This window comes from Oncorhynchus mykiss, chromosome 7, assembly GCF_013265735.2.
Source record: "Oncorhynchus mykiss isolate Arlee chromosome 7, USDA_OmykA_1.1, whole genome shotgun sequence".
Classification (NCBI taxonomy): domain Eukaryota; kingdom Metazoa; phylum Chordata; class Actinopteri; order Salmoniformes; family Salmonidae; genus Oncorhynchus; species Oncorhynchus mykiss.
Window position 1 is genome coordinate 39,990,542 of NC_048571.1, and position 22,444 is coordinate 40,012,985.

Sequence of the window (22,444 nt, forward strand, 5' to 3'; positions counted from 1 at the left end):
CTCTTCCAGATCTGCCAGTCGATCAGACTCTTCCAGATCTGCCAGTCGTCCAGACTCTTCCAGATCTGCCAGTCGTCCAGACTCTTCCAGATCTGCCAGTCGTCCAGACTCTTCCAGATCTGCCAGTCGTCCAGACTCTTCCAGATCTGCCAGTCGACCAGATTCTCCCAGATCTGCCAGTCGACCAGATTCTCCCAGATCTGCCAGTCGACCAGATTCTCCCAGATCTGCCAGTCGACCAGATTCTCCCAGATCCGCCAGTCGACCAGATTCTCCCAGATCCGCCAGTCGACCAGATTCTCCCAGATCCGCCAGTCGACCAGATTCTCCCAGATCCGCCAGTCGACCAGATTCTTCCAGATCTGCTAGTCGACCAGGATCTGCTGAAACCGCCAGCCAGCCAGGTTCTGGTAGTTTCTACTACCTGCCTGGGCTTCCTCTCAGTGCTGAGCTTCTTCTCAGTGCTGAGCTTCTTCTCAGTGCTGAGCTTCCTCTCAGTGCTGAGCTACCCATCTGTCCCGAGTTACCTCTGTCCCGAGCTGTCCCTCTGTCCCATGTTATCATTGTGGTGGGTAACCTATTTAGGGACGTTTAGGAGGGGGATTAAAACTGTTATGGAGTGGGGTCCACGTCCAGCGCCAGAGCCGCCACCGCGGACAGATGCCCACCCAGACCCTCCCCTATAGGTTAGGTTCAGGTTTTGCGGCCGGAGTCCGCACCTTGGGGGGGGGGGTACTGTCACGCCCTGACCATAGTTTACTTTGTATTTTCTATGTTTTGATTGGTCAGGGTGTGATCTGAGTGGGCATTCTATGTTTCATGTCTTGTTTGTCTATTTCTATGTTCAGCCTGATATGGTTCTCAGTCAGAGGCAGGTGTTCGTCATTGTCTCTGATTGGGAACCATATTTAGGTAGCCTGGGGTTCACTGTGTGTTTGTGGGTGATTGTTCCTGTCTATGTGTTTTCACCAGAAAGGCTGTTTTAGGTTTCCGTTACGTTTATTGTTTTTGTAGTGTTTGTGTTTAGTGTGTTTTTCATTAAACATGAATCGCAATCGACACGCTGCATTTTGGTCCGACTCTCCTTCTCATATAGAAAACCGTTACAATAGGAAGGAGGTGAAATAAAATTATTTGTTTAAACTGTGTGGAGGTACAGCATTTAACGTATATATCCACATGTTGATGAACACAGTTTTTCTGATTAATCATGTGGAGTGGTATTGCTGTTACCGATATATCACTTTTCAATTGGTCTGAGCAAAGAAATGAGGTAGAGAGATATGACAAGCTATCATTTTTTCAGGGCAGAAATATAATTGATGGTACTGTCACATTTAATGTTATGCTCATATCCCATCTCTGTAAAGTGAAGATAATGATTATTTTTCCATAAGGTATGTGTATAGTCTGTGTACTGTATTTGTATATGCTGAAGGCAGAAGTTGTTCTTAGTCAGGCACTGGCCACTGACCCATTAGGGGAGCAGTAAGCAAAGGATGTAGGGATCATGAGCCCCAGCCAAAATACTTCCTGTTGTTGTCATCATTCCCTCCTGCCCCCTTCTCTCCAGCAGCCAAATAATCCCTGTGAGGCTAAAGGATCCTCCTCATTTGCAGTTTACTGTACGGTACTGAGAGGACCTCTGCTGGCCACTGTGTGATATCATGTTTTATAAATATACACATTAAATATGTGGTTGTACTTTCACACTAAAGGGAAACTAGTATCAAATTTGCATGAGGCTGTCATTAAAAATTTTAAAAAAAGATAATCGTCATAACAAATTCTAAAGTCAAACAAATCCATATTAGTCCACAGCTCAGGCAAAATGGTGATTAGAGAAGGAAAGAGGGAGAGACAGAAGGAGAAACTGTGAGACAGAAAGAGAGAGAGAGTGTCAGGCAGAATGAGAGCAGAGTTCTTTGCTTTGTTTTCATTTTTGTTGAATGACCCCAGTCCAGTGAGAGAGTGCTCTCATGAGCGGCACTGCTGTCAAGTTCCAGGCAGTGTCCCTCCACATATATTCTACAGCAGGGTTTCCCCAACCCTCTCCTCGGGCCCCGCCAGACGTTTCACATTTTTGTTTCCACCCTAAACTGCCAGAGCTGAATCAATTAGTCAACGAATCATCAAGCAGGTGTGCCAGTTTAGGGTTAAAACAAAAATGTGAAACGTCTGGGGGAGCCCGAGGAAACCCACTCTAGAGCACCGCCCACCCTCTACTTCCTCCACAGCGCCCTCATCTGTGGATCGCACTTCTGCTACTCACTCACTCACCCTCAACTCATCGCACCATAACACAACATCACTTGAAGAGAGATCACACCGCTGTTTTTCTATCATTAGAACTCTTCAATTTGGATCACAACTCTGGTTCTGTCCCTTCACCACCATTCACATCACAGAGATTTTAACTGTGTGTCACTGGACTGTTTATGCAGTAGTCTTTTGGAATCCCATTGGTTGGACTGCTGGACTGGACCGCTGGACAGGACTGGTGGACAAGACTGCTGGACCAGACTTGAACCCCATGCAGTGTATAGTAGCCTGGGGCGATGTCATCTCTTCTCTCCCCCCGCAACGCAAAGGATCAGCCACGCACGACCAAGTCACTCTCTGACTCGTCTCCCACTACACCCTCGCTGTCTTCCAGAGGCATCAAAGTAAGAGCAGATTGCTTATCTTTTCAATGGGCAATAACAAGGAAATGCCTAGGTTGCTGTTAGGCTGCTGTTTGTAAACATTGCTATGTGCAGAAGCTCAGATAAAATGCAGTGCTTGACTTTTGACTACCATCATTTGTTTGGAGCACAGTGCACTGTGTGTAGGTCTAATACTATAGGTTAGTGGTTCCCAACCAGAGGTACTACAACCTTGGCCTATCCACAGGGGGTACTTGTGAAGACTCATGAGACCATAGGCCTACTGGTAAAATGCATGAGGGGATACTTCATGGGTACTCCAGGAACAGCAAACTCATTTGGTACAGTAATCAAAAAAAGGCTGTAAACCACTGCCACAGGTGTTATGCTTTTAAGATATCCAAGAAAAACGAGTTATTTTGAATATCTTTCTTTGTTTAACCATAAATGTTTCACTCCACATTGAAACCAATGTAAATGTTTGATGAGCAGACATCATCAGATTGTAATGGCAGATGGTGATGAGCCCTCTTGGGCCAGGTGGCTTATGTGGGAGTAAATTTGACTAAAGGAAAAATAATTTTCAGCATTGGCTGCATGCATGTAACTATTCAAAGATCATCTCTTTCACAAATATGCTCTCTCTCTTTGTGAAGATGCTCTCTCTCTTTGTGAGAGAGATGTCCAATACAGCCTCAACATTTACTTCCCACGATGGGTCATATAAGTCCTGGATAAGTTTGGAGTTTCCATGACATCATCAGCTCTATGCTATTTTTTTCATCAGGCAGAAAGTTGCCTCGGAATTTTTCCTGAGAGGGGTCCTGTGTAACTCGAAATAACAAGAGGCAAATGACATATAAAACTCAGATTGGCATTGAAGATAGATATCTGACAAGGTCAATAATATCAAACCCTTTGAGAAGCATACTTTCAAGTGGGTCCTCCTGATATCACTCTGGACAAGACTCTGGCAGCACCTTTTTGCACAATGAGCCAGGCAGCGAAAAATAAACAGTAAAATAAAAAAGAAATTGTAATAAGAAGTTCATCTCAAATGTTTACTCAAGCAGTGACACTGGTACTTTGAGAGAGCGAGAGAGCAAAATAGACCAAGACAGCGAGAGCAAAAGAGCGAGACAGCAAACAAAAGAATGAGGGAGCAAGACGGGGGGGGGAAGAGAGAGAGAGAGAGAGAGAGAGAGAGAGAGAGAGAGAGAGAGAGAGAGAGAGAGAGAGAGAGAGAGAGAGAGAGAGAGAGAGAGAGAGAGAGAGAGAGAGAGAGAGAGAGAGAGAGAGAGAGAGAGAGAGAGAGAGAGAGAGAGAGAGAGAGAGAGAGAGAGAGAGAGAGAGAGAGAGAGAGAGAGAGAGAGAGATAGATGTATTGGAACGCAGACACAGTGTCTATCCCTCCGCTGGTCCAGTGGGAGAAGCTCACATTTTCCTATTGGGAAGAGCTGGTCAGCAGAAAGTCCCCCATGGCATCTAACAGAGCAGGAGGGGAGCACAGAAGCAGACTGGCCTGGTCCACAAACAACCACTAGCCCTTACACTCTGGGCGCAGGTGTGCAGAGGGAAGGATTTGATTGGTGTAATCAATATGGCAGTACTTTCACCTAGCCTACTAGAGAACCAGGTGGAGCTACAAGCATATTGTTTATACCCAAATCTACATGAAGTGTCTATGAGTTAGATATTATAGGGGTTATTCTTGACTGGGTTGGTCAGTGTTGGAAGGCTTGATAGACTCCGAGCAGGCCCTCTCCATCACACCAGCATCTCCCAGTGCTGGATCCATGATCCAAAGCAGAGCTTCAGGGGGTCAACAGCAAGCCTTATTTTAATGAGAGCTTACCATGGCTCCAAACACACACAGACTCTTTAATAAAAGGGAGCTGACAGTGTTGACACAGACTGAGAGCTTGTTGATGTCTGATGGGAACCATTCCTTTGTGTTTTTACATGAGGCCCAAGACTAAAGCAATGGACTGATCCCCTCCTCCTAGACCACCTTGAACAATTCAGTTTAATATATATCTGTGGAGAGACTGGCTGACACTCTATAGAGCCTAAAGGCACCCACATACTAGGTTTGGTTTGCTCCTAGCAGAACTCGGCTAGGTGAAGCGAATGTCTGTGACTCGTGTTGACCCTTAAAAGACTTTCACCTGAAAAATGAGAAAAGCGGCAAAGTTACTGTTTTGGCCTCTAGCTAAAACATAGCCGGTATACAGTTCCTCAAAATAGAATGAAATCAATAAATCTGTAAATTTATTTGGATGTTTTTGCCGACGAGGTCTTAGTGACACATTTTTAATCTAACTAAGATGTTAGTTGCAGTATTTTCCAAGTGGGGGAACAAAATGCAGGAAAACTAGTCATCTCTCATTGAATGGCAAAATTGAAGAATTGAAGAATCCCGTCCATAGTTCTCACTCCTACTAGGAGTAGTAGGCTGTTGATCAATCACCTACGAAGGGGTCACCTACGAAGGGGTCATCTACGAAGGTACGTAGACTTTGACTACCAAACTTTAGCGTGCCTCAAGAAAAAAATGTGTGCAAACAGCAGAACTAATGTAACCTGCCGAAGTACAAAACAAACAAAAATGTAATCATAATATATGCGCAAACTGTTTTGACTGGGAAGCATGTGATAGGCTTTACTTGATGTGTAATGGTTTGTCCCCAGCTGGAAGAAATGCTGACAGGTAGCCTGGTCTGTAGTAAAAAATAAAGCTGTCTAAACCCATGCAGTGAGCCCTTACATCTGTGCATGACCTTTGGGCTCTCGTCCATTTAAGTCTCTCTTATTCTTGAGAGCAATAATAGGCAAGTGCACAAAAACAAGAGAAAATACATATGATCTTACTTTGTTGACTTTATCCATTGACGTGATTTCTAGATGGCACAATAGTAATCGATGTTGAATGCCTTCACTCTTGCATGGCATGGCGTAAAAGCATACATATTTGGCTTTGTCGGTTGACCTCTTGTAATTGCCTGACAAAGTGCTGGTCCGTCATGGTTCCCTAATCACATCGAAAAGCAGCATGGGCTTCAAAATGGAAGTAGGCTGTCCACTGCAGCCTGAGAACACAGAGGTCAGGGCCTGGTCCAGATACTGTAGGAGAGTGACTGAGGATATATCACAGAATGAATGATTCGGTCTGCAGTGGAACACATCTCCTATTCTATCAGTAGTACACTTCTCAGCTCTGCTGAAAACAATCCACATGGTCAGTGACCTGAACCCCATCGGACACTATTAAAAGAAGCTCAAACAATGCCATTTTTGCAGGAGTGTCTCTTTAAGAACACACTCGTACACCCTGCCTCCAACCCTTCAGCAGGCAATATCCGTCAAGATTCCCAAGCTAAGCCACTGCCAAAGTTATGACCTTTTTTGGATATGTTTAGTTTTTATCTCTGGCTCTCAGTTAAATGCATGTGGCTGTTTCCTCAGTCCTTCTCTAACTTGGTGTGAGCTTCAAGTTTCATCCCAAGATGCCCTCTGCTGATAAGCTCATGCTTGGCTGCAGGGCAGTGTGAAGGTCTAAGTCTTCCATGCGAGATCATAACTAGGGCCAGGGGATTTTTCCTGACCACTTGAAATGAAAATTAAAAACACCAGAATCCTTACGCAAACGGGTCACAAAGTCCTTAACAAAGTCTCATCTTGACAGCTCCACTCTGTCATTTTAGAGGCTGGTAATACAGTGGACTTATTGAGGTCACTCAAGTAAGGTCCAGAGCAGGACTGAGGGAGATTCCACTGGCAACATTCAAACAAATGCAGACGTATAGTGGAGTTTATTGCAAACGGTAATAGAGAAATGCCTGTTATGGGTCTCATACCCAGGTCTCCAAGCCCATAGGCAGGACTGCTAACCAAAGCTCCAATATGGGTTAACTTTTTAAGGAGGAATTGTAACAACCTTGGCAAGGTTCGTTACAATACAATAAGTATGACCCAGGCAGTTCTGTGAGTGTTCAGAATGTTGTCTTTGGGTCATGACTTGGACTGCAAATAATGGAAAGTGGAAACTCAAACACATTCACTTTGAAGTTACTTTGTACCAATCACTTTGGTACAATATGCACAAGTATGTGGTACATCACAACTCTAAACACACACAAAAAAAAGAGATAATCAAAATGCCTCCTGTTTTAAAACCCTAAGCACATTCTCAATTGACTGAATACCACAAACAAATTCAGTCATTTGTTCACTGCACCAAATCACTCTTGCAAGTTGCATACATACTCATTAATTGCTGATCACTGGCAACATTCTATTTTTTACATCATAAATGTATCAATTGATATCAATTCACGTTGAATGGTGAAACTAAATAATATATGGATGGGGCTGTAACTAACTACATCATCATTCTCCATCAGCCACTGTGCTTCAATGGGTAGCGTGTCCAATCAAAAAAAAAAATGTGTGTGCGTGTGTGATATACATATACAGTGGGGCAAAAAAGCATTTAGTCAGCCACCAATTGTGCAAGTTCTCCCACTTAAAAAGATGAGAGGCCTGTAATGCCTGTAACCAGACGTGTCCCCCTGCTTAATCCAGTACCTGTCCAGGGCCGTCTGAAGTTTTTACCAATCTTTTTGGTAAAAACTCAACTGGTCGTGTTTGGAGGACAAAGAATGCTGAGTTGCATCCAAAGAACACCATACTTACTGTGAAGCATGGTGGAGGAAACATCATGCTTTGGGGCTGTTTTTCTGCAACGGGACCAGGACGACTGATCCGTCTAAAGGAAAGAATGAATGGGGCCATGTATCGTGAGATTTTGAGTGAAAACCTCCTTCCATCAGCAAGGGCATTGACGATGAAACGTTGCTGGGTCTTTCAGCATGACAATGATCCTAAACATACCGCCCTGGCAACGAAGGAGTGGCTTCGTAAGAAGCATTTCAAGGTCCTGGAGTGGCCTAGCCAGATCTCAACCCCATAGAACATTTTTGGAGGGAGTTGAAAGTCCGTGTTGCCCAGCAACAGCCCCAAAACATCACTGCTCTAGAGGAGATCTGCATGTAGGAATGGAGCAAAATACCAGCAACAGTGTGTGAAAACCTTGTGAAGACTTACAGAAAACGTTTGACCTCTGTCATTGCCAACAAAGGGTATATAAAGTATTGAGAAACTTTTGTTATTGACCAAATACTTATTTTCCACCATAATTTGCAAATAAATTAATAAAAAATCCTACAATGTGATTTTCTGGATTTATTTTTCTCATTTTGTCAGTCATAGTTGAAGTGTACCTATGATGAAAATTAAGGGCCCTCTCTCATCTTTTTAAGTGGGAGAACTTGCACAATTGGTGGCTGACTAAAAAATGTTTTGCCCCGCTATAGTTGAAGTCAGAAGATTGCATACACCTCGGCCAAATACATTTAAACTCAGTTTTTCACAATTCCTGACATTCACTCCTAGTAAATATTCCCTGTCTTAGAAGAGTTAGGATCACCACTTTATTTTAAGAATGTGAAATGAGAGCGAATTATTTCAGCTTTTATTTCTTTTATCACATTCCCACTGGGTCAGAAGATTGCATACACTGAATTAGTATTTGGTAGCAATGCCTTTAAATTGTTTAACTTGGCTCAAATATTTCGGGAAGCCTTCCACAAGCTTCCCACAATAAGTTGGGTGAATTTTGGCCCATTCCTCCTGACAGAGCTGGTGTAACGGAGTCAGGTTTGTAGGCCTCCTTGCTCGCAGACGCTTTTTCAGTTCTGCCCTCCCATTTTCTATAGGTTTGAGGTTAGAGCTTGGTGATGGCCACTCCAATACTTTGACTTTGTTGTCCATTAAGCCATTTTGCCACAACTTTGGAAGTATGCTTTGTGTCATTGTTCATTTGGAAGACCCATTTGTGATGTTGCTTCAATATATCCACATTTTCCTTTTCATGAAGCCATGTATTTTGTGAAGTGCTCCAGTACCTCCTGCAGCAAAGCACCCTCACAACATGATCCTGCCACCCTCGTGCTTCACGTTTGGGATGGTGTTCTTCGGCTTACAAGCCTCCCCCTTTTTCCGCCACACAACGATGGACATTATGGCCAAACAGTTCTATTTTTGTTTCATCAGGCCAGAGGACATTTCTCCAAAAAGTACAATCTTTATCCCCATGTGCAGTTGCAAAACGTAGTCTGACTTTTTTATGGCGGTTTTGGAGCAGTGGCTTCTTCCTTGTTGAGCAGCCTTTCATGTTATTTTGATATAGGACTCGTTTACTGTGGATATAGATACTTGTGTATCTGTTTTCTCCAGTTTCTTTACAAGGTAAAGAAAAATTGCTTGTCATGCACAAAGTAAATGTCCTAACAAACTTTCCAAAACTATTGTTTATCAAGACTGTGCTTGGAAAAAACAGCTTGATGTGAGTGATGCTAGTCGGGCGGGCGGGTGCCAGCAGCGAACGGTTGAAAAGCATGCATTGAGTTTTACTAGTGTTTAAGAGCAGTTGGAGGCCACGGAAAGAGTGTTGTATGGCATTGAAGCTCGTTTGGAGGTTAGTTAACACAGTGTCCAAAGAAGGGCCAGAATTATACAGAATGGTGTCGTCTGCATAGAGGTTGATCAGAGAGTCACCTTCAGCAAGAGCGACATCATTGATGTATATAGAGAAAAGAGTCGACCCGAGGATTGAACCCTGTGGCACCCCCATAGAGATTGCAAGAGGTCCGGACAACAGGCCCTCCGATTTGACACGCTGAACTCTGTCTGAGAAGTAGTTGGTGAACCAGTCAAGGCAGTCGTTTGAGAAACCTGTGTGTGTGTGTGGTCCTCTTAGAGCCATGGGGGTTGGAATATTGGCTTTCTATCATAATCGATTCAACAGTTATCAGAGTTTTTAACCCTGTAGGATGGCCAGAATGAGGGTGACTAAATAAATCAATGGATGTCGGGTGGAATCTGTGCAAAAAAAGCTTCTGGCTACCTGACAGGCCCACTTTCCTGTTGAACTCATTTTAGGTTATCTGGTAAAACCACATCATATGTGGCTGTAACTACATCATCATCCTTTGTCAGCCAGTGTGCTTCAATACTGTAGGGCAACATGGAAATTATCTCTAAATGCTAGTGCTACAATTTTAAAAATGTGGTGTAGTAACAATCCACTGCTGAAAGCCTATGATTTTAGCCAATGATACAGTAGCGGTTACAGTGCACGTCACATAGAAGTTGATCTTATGCAATGTTGCTTGGGTCAGAAATGGTGGTGCCATGATGGATCGCGTTGTCCAGACCATGGACTGCTGGGAGAGACAGGAAGTCCCTCCAGTGCCTCGACCAGCACAACCGGGGTTGTCTCCACCCGTTCCATCCGGAGAGAATTCCGGGGGGATGCGTCTCTCCCTTCCCATGGAGTATGATGGAACGGCAGCACAGTGCCAGGGATTCTTGTTGCAACTGGACCTCTACCTGGCCACTGTGCACCCAGCTTCCTCAGGAGGGGAGAGAGTGGCTGCCCTCGTCTCCTGCCTCACAGGAAAAGCGCTGGAGTGGGAAAATGCCATGTGGAGAGAAGGAGACATGGTGCCAGACCACTTGGAGGATTTCACCTTCAGGGCCATCTTCAACCATCCACCTGAGGGCAGAGCGGTGGGGGAAGGCTCTTCCATTTGAGGCAGGGGACGAGGAGCGCCCAGGACTTCGCCCTGGAATTCCGGACCTTGGTCGCTGGAGCAGGCTGGAACGACAGGGCCCTCATTGACCACTATCGATGCAGCCTACGAGAGGACATCCGACATGAGCTGGCCTGCAGGGATGCCAACATTTCCTTCGCCCAACTGGTGGATTTGTCTGGGCTAATCAGGGAGGCCACCATCTCCTTGGCCATGGTTATGCAGGGGGATCATGAGGAGAGAATCAGTTTCTTTCTCATTGACTCTCCTGCGTTTCCTGTGGTACTAGGCCTTCCCTGGTTGGCTCTGCATAACCCCACTATTTCCTGGCAACAGAGGGCTCTCACGGGGTGGTCGCGAGAGTGCTCAGGGAGGTGTGTAGGGGTTTCCGTTGGTGCTACCACAGTGGAAAGTCCAGACCAGGTCTCCACCATGCACATCCCCCCCAGAATATGCCGATTTGGCAGACGCTGTGCTTCCTAGGAGTCACCTGTATCCCCTGTCGCAGGCAGAGATGGTGGTTATGGATACAAATGTCTCTGAATCCCTTTGTCGGGTACATTCGGCACTCTATTTCACCCGCCTCCTCAAGTTTTTCTTTTTTGTGAAGAAGAAGGATGGAGGTTTATGCTCGTGCATTGACTATAGAGGTATCAAATCACGGTGAGGTACAGTTACCTGCTACCTCTTATCGCCACGGTGATTGAGTCATTGCATGGGGCGCGCCTCTTCACGAAACTGGATCTCAGGAGTGCGTATAACCTGGTGCGTATCCAGGAGGGAGTCGAGGGGAAGACAGCATTCAGTACCACCAAAGGGCATTATGAGTACCTTGTCATGCCGTACGGGTTGATAAATGCTCCATCAGTTTTCCAATCCTTTGTAGACAAGATTTTCAGGGACCTGCACAGGCAGGGTTTAGTGGTGTATATTTATGACATTCTGACTTACTCCGCTACACGCGCCAAGAATGTGTCCTTGGGCGCAAGGTACTTGCACGACTGTTGGAGCATGACCTGTGTCAAGGCTGAGAATTGCCTGTTCTTTCAGCAGGCCGTCTCCTTCCTAGGTTATCGCATTTCCACATCAAGGGTGGAGATGGAGAGTGACCGCATTGCAGCCGTGCTTAATTGGCCGACTCCCACCATGGTAAAGGAGGTGCAGCGATTTTTAGGGTTTGCCAATTACTACTGTATATTTATCCGGGGTTTTGGCCAGGTTGCTGCACCCATTACCTCATTGCTGAATGGGGGGTCCTGTAAGGTTGCAGTGGTCGGCTGATCAATCCCGATCCCTCTTTGACATTCATAGTGGAGGTGGACACGTCCGAGGCTGGGATAGGAGCCGTGCTCTCACAGCGCTCCCCTGTGCTTTCTTCTCGAAAAAGCTCAGCCCAGCGGAGCGTAACTATGATGTGGGGTACCGGGCTGTGGCTGTTGTTGGCTGTGGTTGAAGCGTTGAAAGCGTGGAGACATTGGCTTGAGGGGGCTAAACACCCATTCCTCATCTGGACTGACCACCGCAACCTCTGAGGCAACGTCTCCCTCTGGTCATCCAGGGATCGGTAGGACGGTGCGCTGTCTGACTGGGAAGTACTGGTGGCCCACTTTGGCTAAGGACGTGAGGGTTTGTTTCCTCCTGCTCGGTGTGTGCCCAATGTAAGGCTCCGAGTCACCTGACCAGAGGTAAGTTACATCCCTTACCCGTTCCACAACAACCTTGGTCACATCTGTCAGTGAATTTCTTAACAGATCTTCTTCCCTCACAGGGAAATACCACAATCCTGGTCGTTGTGGATCGTTTTTCTAAGTCCTGTCATCTCCTCCCTCTGCCTGGTCTCCCTACGACCCTATAGACTGCGGAGGCCCTGTTTACACACGTCTTCCGGCACGTCTTCCGGTGGATTTAGTGTCGGATCGGGGTCCCCAGTTCACGACAAGAGTTCGGAAGGCGTTCATGGAACGTCTGGGGGTCTCGATCAGCCTTAGCTCAGGTTTTTTCACCCCGAGATTAACGGGCAGGTAGAGAGAGTCAACCAGGATGTGTCCATCTCCAGCGAGCCGCGCGTCGCCAGAAAACCAGCGTGGACCGTCACCGCAGTGAGACCCCGGTGTTCACACCCGTAACCTGCCCCTCCGCCTGCCCTCCCGGCAGCCGGGTCCGTGGTTTGTGGGGCCATTTAAAGTCCTGAGGAGGGTGAACGAGGTATGTTAAAGATTACAACTTCCCTCTTATTATCGCATTAACCCCTCGTTCCATGTGTCTCTCCTCAGGCCGGTGGTGGCTGGTCCGCTCCAGGAATCTGAGGTGCAGGAGGTCCCGCCGCCCCCTTTGGGCATTGAGGGGGCCCCGGCGTACATTGTTCATTCCAGGCATCAGATGGGGGGCCTTCAGTACCTCGTGGAGTGGGAGGGGTACGGGCCGGAGGAGAGCTGCTGGGTTCCGGTTACAGATGTTTTGGATATTGAACTGCTGCGAGAGTTTCACCGTCACTGGCCGGATCGCCCTGCGCCTCGTCCTCCGGGTCGTCCTCGAGGCCGGTGTTGGCGCACTGCTGGAGCCGCGCCTCAAGTGGGGGGGTACTGTCAAGATTTCCGAAGACGTCGTCTCCTTGTTCGAGCGGACACATTAAACGGACACATGGAATTTGACTGCCTTCATGACCGCAACAGCCCTAGTTGTGACAGCCTGAATTTAAATGTATTAAATTTAGATTTTTTTGTCACTGGCCTACACACAATACCCAATAATATCAAAGTGGAATTATGTTTTCCAAAGTGTTTACAATTTAATTAAAACTGTCTTGAGTCAATAAGTATTGCCCTTTGTTATGGCAAGCCTAAACATGTTCAGGAGTAAACATTTGCTTAACAAGTCACATAATAAGTTGCATGGACACTGTGTGATAAAATACTGTTTAACAGGACTGTTGAATGACTACCTAATCTATGTACCCAACACATGTAATTATCTGTAAGGTACTGAAGTTGAGCAGTATATTTAAAACAGATTCAACCACATGGACCAGGCAGGTTTTCCAAAGGATTACATTGAAAACCTATTGGTAAAAAACTGAAAAAGAAGTCATTGATTATCCCTTTCAGCATGGTGAAGTTAATAAGTACACTTTGGAGGGTGTATCAATACACACAGTCACTACAAAGATGCAGGCATCCTTCCTAACTCAGTTGCTGGAGAGGAAGAAAAATGCTCTGGGATTTCACCATGTGGCCAATGATGACTTTAAAACAGAGTTTAAAACTGAAATATGCAACTTTTTGGGCGACCTGATCAAATTCACATAGAAAGTTAGTTATAGATTTGTCATTTTCATTGAAAGCATGTCTAAGAAGTGGTAAATCTGTTCTATGTGTGCTATTTCTATGCTTCCCATTCATAAGTTTTGTTTTTGTGTCTCACACTTTCGGTTTTAGACACCAGCTTCAAACAGCTGATAATACAATATTTTTGATTATGGAAAATAGATTGAGATACTCTATACTATGCTTGTTTTGTCACATAATCTGAAATTAGGCTAACTATAAGAATTTTAGCGACCAGGAAATGGCAGAGCGATTTCTGCATAGTGCACCTTTTAATGGCTGTGATATGAGAGAACTGAGAATGAATCAACAACATTGTAGTTACACAATACTAATCTAAAACGATTGAGTGAAAAGAAAGAATCATGTAGAGAATTTAAATATTACAAAACATGCATCCTGTTTGCAACAATGGCTAAATTAATGCTGCTAAAAATGTGGCAAAGCAGTTCACTTTTCCCCCTGAATACAAAGTGCTATGTTTGGGGGAAATCCAACACAACACGTTACTGAGTACAACTCTCCATATTTTCAAGCATAATGGTGGACGCATCTGCTATGGGTATGCTTGCAATTGTTAAAGGACTGGGCAGTTTTCAGGAAAATAAATTAACAGAATGGAGCTAAGCACGGGCAAAATCCGAGAGGAAAACCTGGGTCAATCTGCTTTCCACCAGACACTGGGAGATGAATTCACCTTTCAGCAGGACAATAACCTAAAACACAATGCCAAATCTACACTGGAGTTGTTTACCAAGAAAACAGTGAATGTTCCTGAGGGTCCGAGATACAGTTTTGACTTACATCTACTTGAAAATCTATGGCAAGATCTGGAAGTGGTTGTCTAGCAATGCTGGTTGTCTACCAAATGATTGTCTATCAATTTGACAGAGCTTGAAATAACATAAAATCAATTAAAATGGGCAAATATTGTACAATCCAGATGTGCAAAGCTCTTAGTTATCCAAAAATACTAAATGTAATCTCTGCTTCTACAAAGTATTGCCTCAGGGGTGTGAAAACGTATGTAAATGAGGTACTTCTCCCCCCCCCCCCCCCCCTTGCTGCTATAACAGCCTCTACTCCTCTGGGAAGGCTCTTCACCAGATGTTGGAACATTGCTGCAGGGACTTGCTTCCGGTCAGCCACAAGAGCATTCGTGACGTCGGGCACTGATTTTGGCCAATGAGGCCTGGTCAGCATTCCAATTCATTCCAAAGGTGTTCGATGGGTTGAGGTCAGGGCTCTGTGCAGGCCAGTCAAGTTATTCCACACCGATCTCAACAAACCATTTCTGTATGGACCTTGCTTTGTGCACAGGGGCATTGTCATGCTGAAACAGGAAAGGGCCTTCCCCAAATTGTTGCCACAAATTTGGAAGCACAGATTCATCTAGAATCTCATTGTATGCTGTAGCGTTAACATTTCCATTCACTGAAACTAAGGGGCCTAGCTTGATCCATGACACACAGGCCCAAACATTCCTCCTCCATCAAACATTACAGTTGACACTATGCATTAGGCAGGTTGTGTTCTCCTGGCATCAGCAAAACCCAGATTAGTCCGTCGGACTGCCAGATGGTGAAGCGTTATTCATTACTCCAGAGAACCCTTTTCCACTGCTCCAGAGTCCAATGGTGACGAGCTTTATGCCCCTCAGCTGACACTTGGTATTGCGCATGGTGATCTTAGGCTTGTGTCCGGCTACTCGGCAATGGAAACCCATTTCATGAATCTCCCAACGAACTGTTATTGTGCTGATTGCTTCCAGAGGCATTTTGGAACTCGGTAGTGAGTGTTGCAACCGAGGACATACAATTTTTACACGATATGCGCTTCAGCACTTGGCGGTCCAGTTCTTGTCCCGTTGCCGTTCTTGTGTGGCCTAACACTTCGTTGTTGCTCCTAGAAGTTTCAACTTCACAAAAACAGCACTTACAGTTGACCAGGGCAGCTCTAGCAGGGCAGAAATTTGACTGACTGACTTGTTGGAAAGGTGACATCCTATGATGGTGCCACGTTGATAGTCAATGAGCTCTTCAGTACGAACCATTCTACCTCCAATGTTTGTCTATGGAGATTGCATGGCTGTGTGCTCGATTTTATACACCTGTCAGCAACGGGTGTGGTTGAAATAGCCAAATCTAATTCATTTGAAGGGGTGTGTGTGTGTAGACAGAATGTACTAATGGATTCCGGGTACTAACTCCTAAACTTGGTATAGGGCTAATTTTCAGGTATCCTATTGAAATATTGAGTGTTTAGGTGTAGAGGGTCTACACCAGAAGTTAATGGTTATCTGTAGGGGGGAAGAATATAGTGGGGGCAATTAAGCTTGGAATGTACTGAGTGTAGGGAAAGTGATCACATATGGCAGGCATTGATAAGGAGAGATAGTCGTGGATTAGTGATGAAGGGGATCGAGGTCAGGTCACGTTAAGGGAGAAACAAAGGTTTATGGCCCATATCACTAATAAAGATAGTAATAAAGTAATAAAGATAAAATGTTTGTTCAGATGAGTAGGAGGAGGCTCCTCCTAGGAGAAAGGGTTAAATATCAGTGCTTGTGTGAAATGTCATTGTCTAATGCAGCTGTATTGATCCTCTGGGAAGAATAAACTTGGTTTGAGCTTTCATAGAGTTCCTTGCATTTCTTTGCTCTGAGAATTAGAACAGTACAAAGAGTACAGCAGTAGCTATTTAGGATGAGCCATGGCTAGAATACAGTATGTAAATGAAAGTGGGCAAGTCAGTATGTAAACATTAGTAAAGTGACCAGTGTTCAGTGGAAAAGCAGTCTGAGGTGCATGGTAGCTCACCGGGTGGTAGCCGGCTACCAGATTTAGGGCAGGCTACTAGGCGGAGGCCAGTAGCATTAGTGGTTACTGTTTAAATCAGTCAGCTTTGATGCACCTGTACTGTCTCCTCCTTCTAGATGGTAGGCGGGTGAACAGGTCGTGGCTCGGGAGGCTGAGGTCCTTGATGATTTTCTTGGCCTTCCTGTGACACCGGGTGCTGTCGATGTCCTGGAGGGAAGTGTGCCCTCGATGATGCATTGGGCTTACCGCACCACCCTCTGGAGAGCTCTGCGGTTACGGACGGTGCAATTGCCATACCAGGCAGTGATACAGCCTGACAGGATGCTCTCAATGGTGCATTCGTGAGGGTATTAGGGGCCAAGCCAAATTTATTCAGCCTCCTGAAGTTAGAGGCGTTGTTGTGCCTTCACCACACTGTCTGTAAAGGGATAATTTCAGGTCTCGGTGTGGATAGGGGCGTGCTCTCTTTGTCGTCTTCTGTAGTCCACCATCAGCTCCTTTTTTTTATATCCCCCTTTTTCTCCCCTATTTTTTAAAATCTTGTCTCATTGCTGCAACTCCTTAACGGCCTCAGGAGAGGTGATGGTGGAGTCATGCGTAATCCGAAACATGGCCCTGCTAACTGCGTTCCTTAACACCCGCCAGCTTAACCCGGAGGAAGACAGCCGCACCAATGTGTCAGAGGAAACACCTTTCAACTGGTGACGGGGGTCACTTGTGGCGGAGTTGCTAGAGTGCGATGAGCCAAGTAAAGCCCCACTGGCCAAACCCTCACCTAACCTGGACGATGCTGGGCCAATTGTGCGTCGTCCTATGGGACTCCCAGCCTCGGCCAGTTGTGGCACAGCCGGGAATGAACCCGGGTCTGTAGTAACGCCTTTAGCACTGCAATGCAGTACCTTAGACAGCTGTGCCACTCGGGAGGCCCCAGCTCTTTCTTTTTGTTGACGTTGAGGGAGAGGTTATTTTCTTGGCACCACTCCACCACCGTTCTCACCTCCCTGTAGGCTGTCTCATCATTGTTGGTAATCAGGCCTACCACTGTTGTGTTGTCAGCAAACTTGATGATTGAGTTGGTAGAAATGCTTGGCCACACCGATATGGGTGAACCGGGAGTACAGGAGGGGGCTGAGCATGCACCCCAGTGAGGCCCCCATTCTGAGGATATCATGGCTCAGGCTAAGACCCAAATGCAGACACAGAAGGCGGAGAGTACGAGTCTCAGTTTATTATCGTACAAGGGGCAGGTGAAAGGTAATTCAAGGCAGGAAAAGAGTTGTAACCCAAACCAGAGTCAGGCAGGTACAGGACGGCAGGCAGGATCAGGGTCAGGACAGGCAGAAAGGTCAGTCCACACTAAGAAAGGGTGTTCTGCCCCCCCTCCCTCTAACCAGTGCCTCCACTCCTCCAATACAATATTGACGGCAAGGAGTTCTCTATTTCCCACATCATAGTTCCTATCGGTAGGGGTAAGACGATGGGAGAGAAAAGCGCCCGGGCGCGGCTATTGGTCCTGGGCAGAACGCTGGGACAGGACGGCCCACACGCCGACATCCGAGGCATCGACCTCCACCACAAACTGACAGGACGGATCCGGATGGATTCAGATGGGGACTATAGTGAATCGATGTTTACGTTTAGAGAACTCCCGGTAAGCTGCTGGAGACCACGTGAATGAACATTGGGAGAGGTGAGTGCTGAGAGGGGGGGAGAAAGGGTGCTGTAACCCTGGATGAAGTGGTGGTATAAGTTATCAAATCCCAGGAAACGTTGCAGCTTCATTCTGGATGTGGGTTGAGGCCACTCCACCACCGCTTTCACCTTGTCTGGATCCATCTGTACAGTATATGTTCGGCAGTGACAACATATCCTAGGAAGGAGATGGTGGTGTGATGAAATTCACACTTCTCCGCTTCAACGAAAAATTGGTTTCCAGGAGGAGCTGAAGGACCTGTCGGACTTGGAGGACCTGCTCTTGAGCTGAATGGGAAAAGACAAGGATGTCGTCGACATAGACAAACACGAACTGGTTCAGCATGTCCCAGAGCATATCGTTGACCAGGACTTGGAAGACAGCGGGAGCGTTGGTCAGTCCGAATGGCTTAACCAAGTACTCATAGTGCCCAATAGCCGTGTTAAAGGCTGTCTTCTACTCGTCTCCTTCCTGTATCCGAACCAAATGGTAAGTGTTCCGAAGGTCCAACTTTGAGAAGATTGTCGCTCCCTGAAGCCGATGAGATGAGTAGTAGACGGTAACGTTTTTTGACCGTGATGTCATTAAGGCCTCGGTAGTCAATCTACGGGCGCAGGGTATTGTCCTTCTCCACAAAGAAGAACCCTGCACCGGCGGGAAAGGCAGATGGACAAACAATCCCTGCAGCGAGAGAGTCCTCAATGTACTCATCCATAGCCTTGGTTTCCGGACCTGGCAGGGAATAAACCACCCCAGAGTGGGTGTAGTGCCCGGGAGAAGATCAATGGTGCAGTCATAGGGTCGATGCAGAGGGAGAGACGTAGCTCGGGCCTGGTTGAAGACCTCCAAGAGGTCAAGGTACTACGCGGGAATGGCGGAGAGATCAAAGACTTCTCCCAAGCTTGCAGAAAATCGTCCTGGGGCAGGCTGTGCTGACTTAAGACACTGCGCATATCAGAACGGGCTCCCGGGCTGCAAGCTCGTCTGTAATCTCTTCCGGTAATCCATTAAGGAACGTGTCAAAAAGGGCCTCCAGGTTCCAGGCTGCCACACTAAAGGAGTCTTGAAGTAGTTGGAGCAGCTTACGAGCAGGCTCTCTCCCAGACAATGGAAAATCGAACACTTTTCGTACCTCCACCATAAACTCCTCCAGACTGAGGCAAACGGTGGACTGTTGGTCCCACACCGCCGTAGCCCAGGCGAGTGCCCTCCTGGACATCAGCGTTATGAGGTATACTGTCTTCAAGCGGTCCGAGAGGAACAAAGGCTGCAGCTCGAAAATGAGGGAGCTGGATCAGGGTCAGGACAGGCAAAGAGGTCAGAACTAGGAAAAACAAAAACTAGAGCACAGGAAACACTGGAAAATGTTGGTAGGACTTGACAAGACGATTGGAAACAGATAAATAAAAAAATGCAGGTATAAATACACAAGGGATAATTAGGGGAAATGGGAGACACCTGGTGGGGGTTGGAGACGAACACAAAGACAGGTGGAAAAGATCAGGGTGTGACAGAGGATTAGTGTGGTGCAGGTGTTGTTGCCTACCTTCACCACTTGGGGTCAGCCCGTCAGGAAGTCCAGGACCCAGATCCAGGGCCCTGACTTTAGTGATGAGCTTGGAAGCCACTATAGTGTTGAAGGCTGAGCTACAGTCGATTAACAGGGTTCTTGTATAGGGGTTTCCCTTGTCCAGGTGGGATAGGGCAGTGTGCAGTGCAATGGCGATTGAGTCGTCTGCAGATCTGTTTATTTTTTAAATCCTTTATGTAACTAGCCAAGTCAGTTATGAACAAGTTCTTATTTACAATGACTCCCTACACCAGCCAAACCCGGATGACGCTGGGCCAATTGTGCTCCGCCCTATTGGATTCCCAATCCGTCTGTTTGTGATACAGCCTGGAATCAAACCAGGGTGTCTGTAGTGACGCCTCTAGCACTGAGATGCAGTGCCTTAGACCTCTGCGCCACTCGGGCGGTATGCGAATTGTAGTGGGTCTAGGTTGGATTTGCAGATTGACTAACAGGTTTTAGGCTTGGCTAGCTAGCTAGCTAAATGGCTAATGTTTTTGTTTGCAAAAACATCTGGACACAGTACCAGCTATTCTGAGAACATCATTTGAGGAGTTGCCTGAAACAGGAGAAGAATGGCAGATGGAGGAATACAGCAGTGCTGAGACAGAGGGCTCGTAGCGAGGACAACTGGGTACTATTCTGAATTTTGTGTTGAAGAGCTTTCTGGCACCCAGAGCTGCTGAGGCATCACCCAAGTGGGTGCTACACAGACTGGAAGAGAAGTTGTTATACAATTGAGTCTGGTTCCCAGACTTGCCCTCTACAAGATCATCAGCAGACTCCATCACAATAATTTACCATCCTCTGACCAGCTCTCTCCGCTCAAGCCATGACTGAGCCTCTCCATCTTCGGAGGATGCAACTTTCATATTGCTTGTTTGTTTTTTGCTCTTGAAGCGCTTTGAGATTCTATGAAAAGCGCAATAGCAATTTAATTTATTATTATTATAATCAGCAAACAATGTCTCTGGCAGTCCGACTGACGAATTTGGGTTTGGCAGATGCCAGGAGAATGCTACCTGCCCCAAATGCATAGTGCCAACTGTAAAGTTTGATGGAGTAGGAATAATGGTCTGGGGCTGTTTTTCACCGTTCTGGCTCGGCCCCTTAGTTCCAGTGAAGGGACATCTTAACGCAACAGCATATAATGATTCTGTGCATCCAACTTTGTGGCAACAGTTTGGGGAAGCCCTTTCCTGTTTCAGCATGACAATGCCCAGTGCGCAAAGCAAGGTCCATACAGAAACGGTTTGTGGAGTTCGGTGTGGAAGAAATTGACTGGCCCACACAGAGCCTTGACCTCAACCCCATCGAACACCTTTGGGATGAATTAGAATGCCAACTGTGAGCCAGAACTAATAGCGCAACATCAGTGACTGAATGGAAGTAATTCCCCACAACAGTGTTCCAACATCTAGCAGAAAGCCTTTCCAAAAGAGTTGAGGCTGTTACAACAGCAAAGGAGGGACCAACTCCATATTAATGCCCGTGACTTTGGAATGAGATGTTTGACGAGCAGGTGTCCACATACTTTTGGCTATATAGTGCTATATAGTGTGTATATATAGTTTTATAGTGCTGAACAATGTAAAATTCTACATTTTTCCTCATACATGTATCAATTTTACATCAATTCCTATTGGCAGGTAAAACCAAAACATACATGAATGTGGCTGTAAATACTACATAAACATTCTCCATCAGCCAGTAATTGGACAAAGTGGAAAGATACACTCTGTGCTACCAATTGGAATTATAATGTATTGTACAAGACACTGACGAAATACCTGGGTTGCATATAACAATATATTCCACTCATTATCTGAATTTCATTGATAAACTGTAAACTGATGAACTTCAAGCAGAGACACAAGCTATACTGTACCAGTTGACAAGTAACATAGAAATGCACAATGTTGTGTGGGGCAGAAATGCCATATAACACCACAGTACGTTTTCACAGTAGCCAACTACTTTACAATACCCCTAATTGGTTTGGACACACCTACTCATTCCAGGGTTTTTCATTATTTTTACTATTTTCTACTTTGCAGAATAATTGTGAAGACATCAAAACTATGAAATAACACATATGGAATCATGTAGTACCCAAAACAGTGTTAAACAAATCAAAATATATTTTATATTTGAGATTCTTCAAAGTAACCACCCTTTGCCTTGATGACAGCTTTGTACACTCTTGGCATTCTCTCAACCAGCTTCCTACCTGGAATGCATTTCAATTAACAGGTGTGCATTGTTAAAAGTTCATTTGTGGCATTTCTTTCCTTCTTAATTAATGTGTTTCTGCCAATGTGTTGTGTTGTGGCAAGGTAGGGATGATACACAGAAGACGGACCTATTTTGTAAAAGACCAAGTCCATATTATGGCAAAAAATTCTCAAATAAGCAAAGAGAATTGACAGTCCACGGTTACTTTAAGACATGATAGTCAGTCAATCTGGAAAATGTAAACTACTTTGAAAGTTTCTTCAAGTGCAGTCGTAAAAACCATCAAGAGCTATAATGAAACTGTCTCTCATGAGGACCGCCACAGGAAAAGAAGATCCAGAGTTACATCTGCTGCAGAGGATAATTTCATTAGAGTTAACCCCACCTCTGATTACAGCCCAAATAAATGCTTCAAGTAAAAGACACATCTCAACATGATCTATTCAGTGGAGACTTCGTGAATCAGGGCTTCATGGTTGAATTGCTGCAAAGAAACCACTACTA

At 45.8% G+C, this 22,444-nt stretch overlaps 1 protein-coding gene across 1 annotated transcript in view; it reads left to right on the forward strand.

The window, feature by feature from the left end:
• Window positions 1–2,224: 2,224 nt before the first annotated feature.
• The window catches only part of LOC110527739 (protein phosphatase 1 regulatory subunit 12B), a 34,693-nt gene continuing 14,473 nt past the window's right edge, over window positions 2,225–22,444 (forward strand). The window contains exon 1 of the mRNA XM_021609216.2: window positions 2,225–2,666. Coding sequence (XP_021464891.1) covers window positions 2,559–2,666 — 108 coding nt within the window. The 5' untranslated portion in view covers window positions 2,225–2,558. The remainder of the gene's footprint in view (window positions 2,667–22,444) is intronic.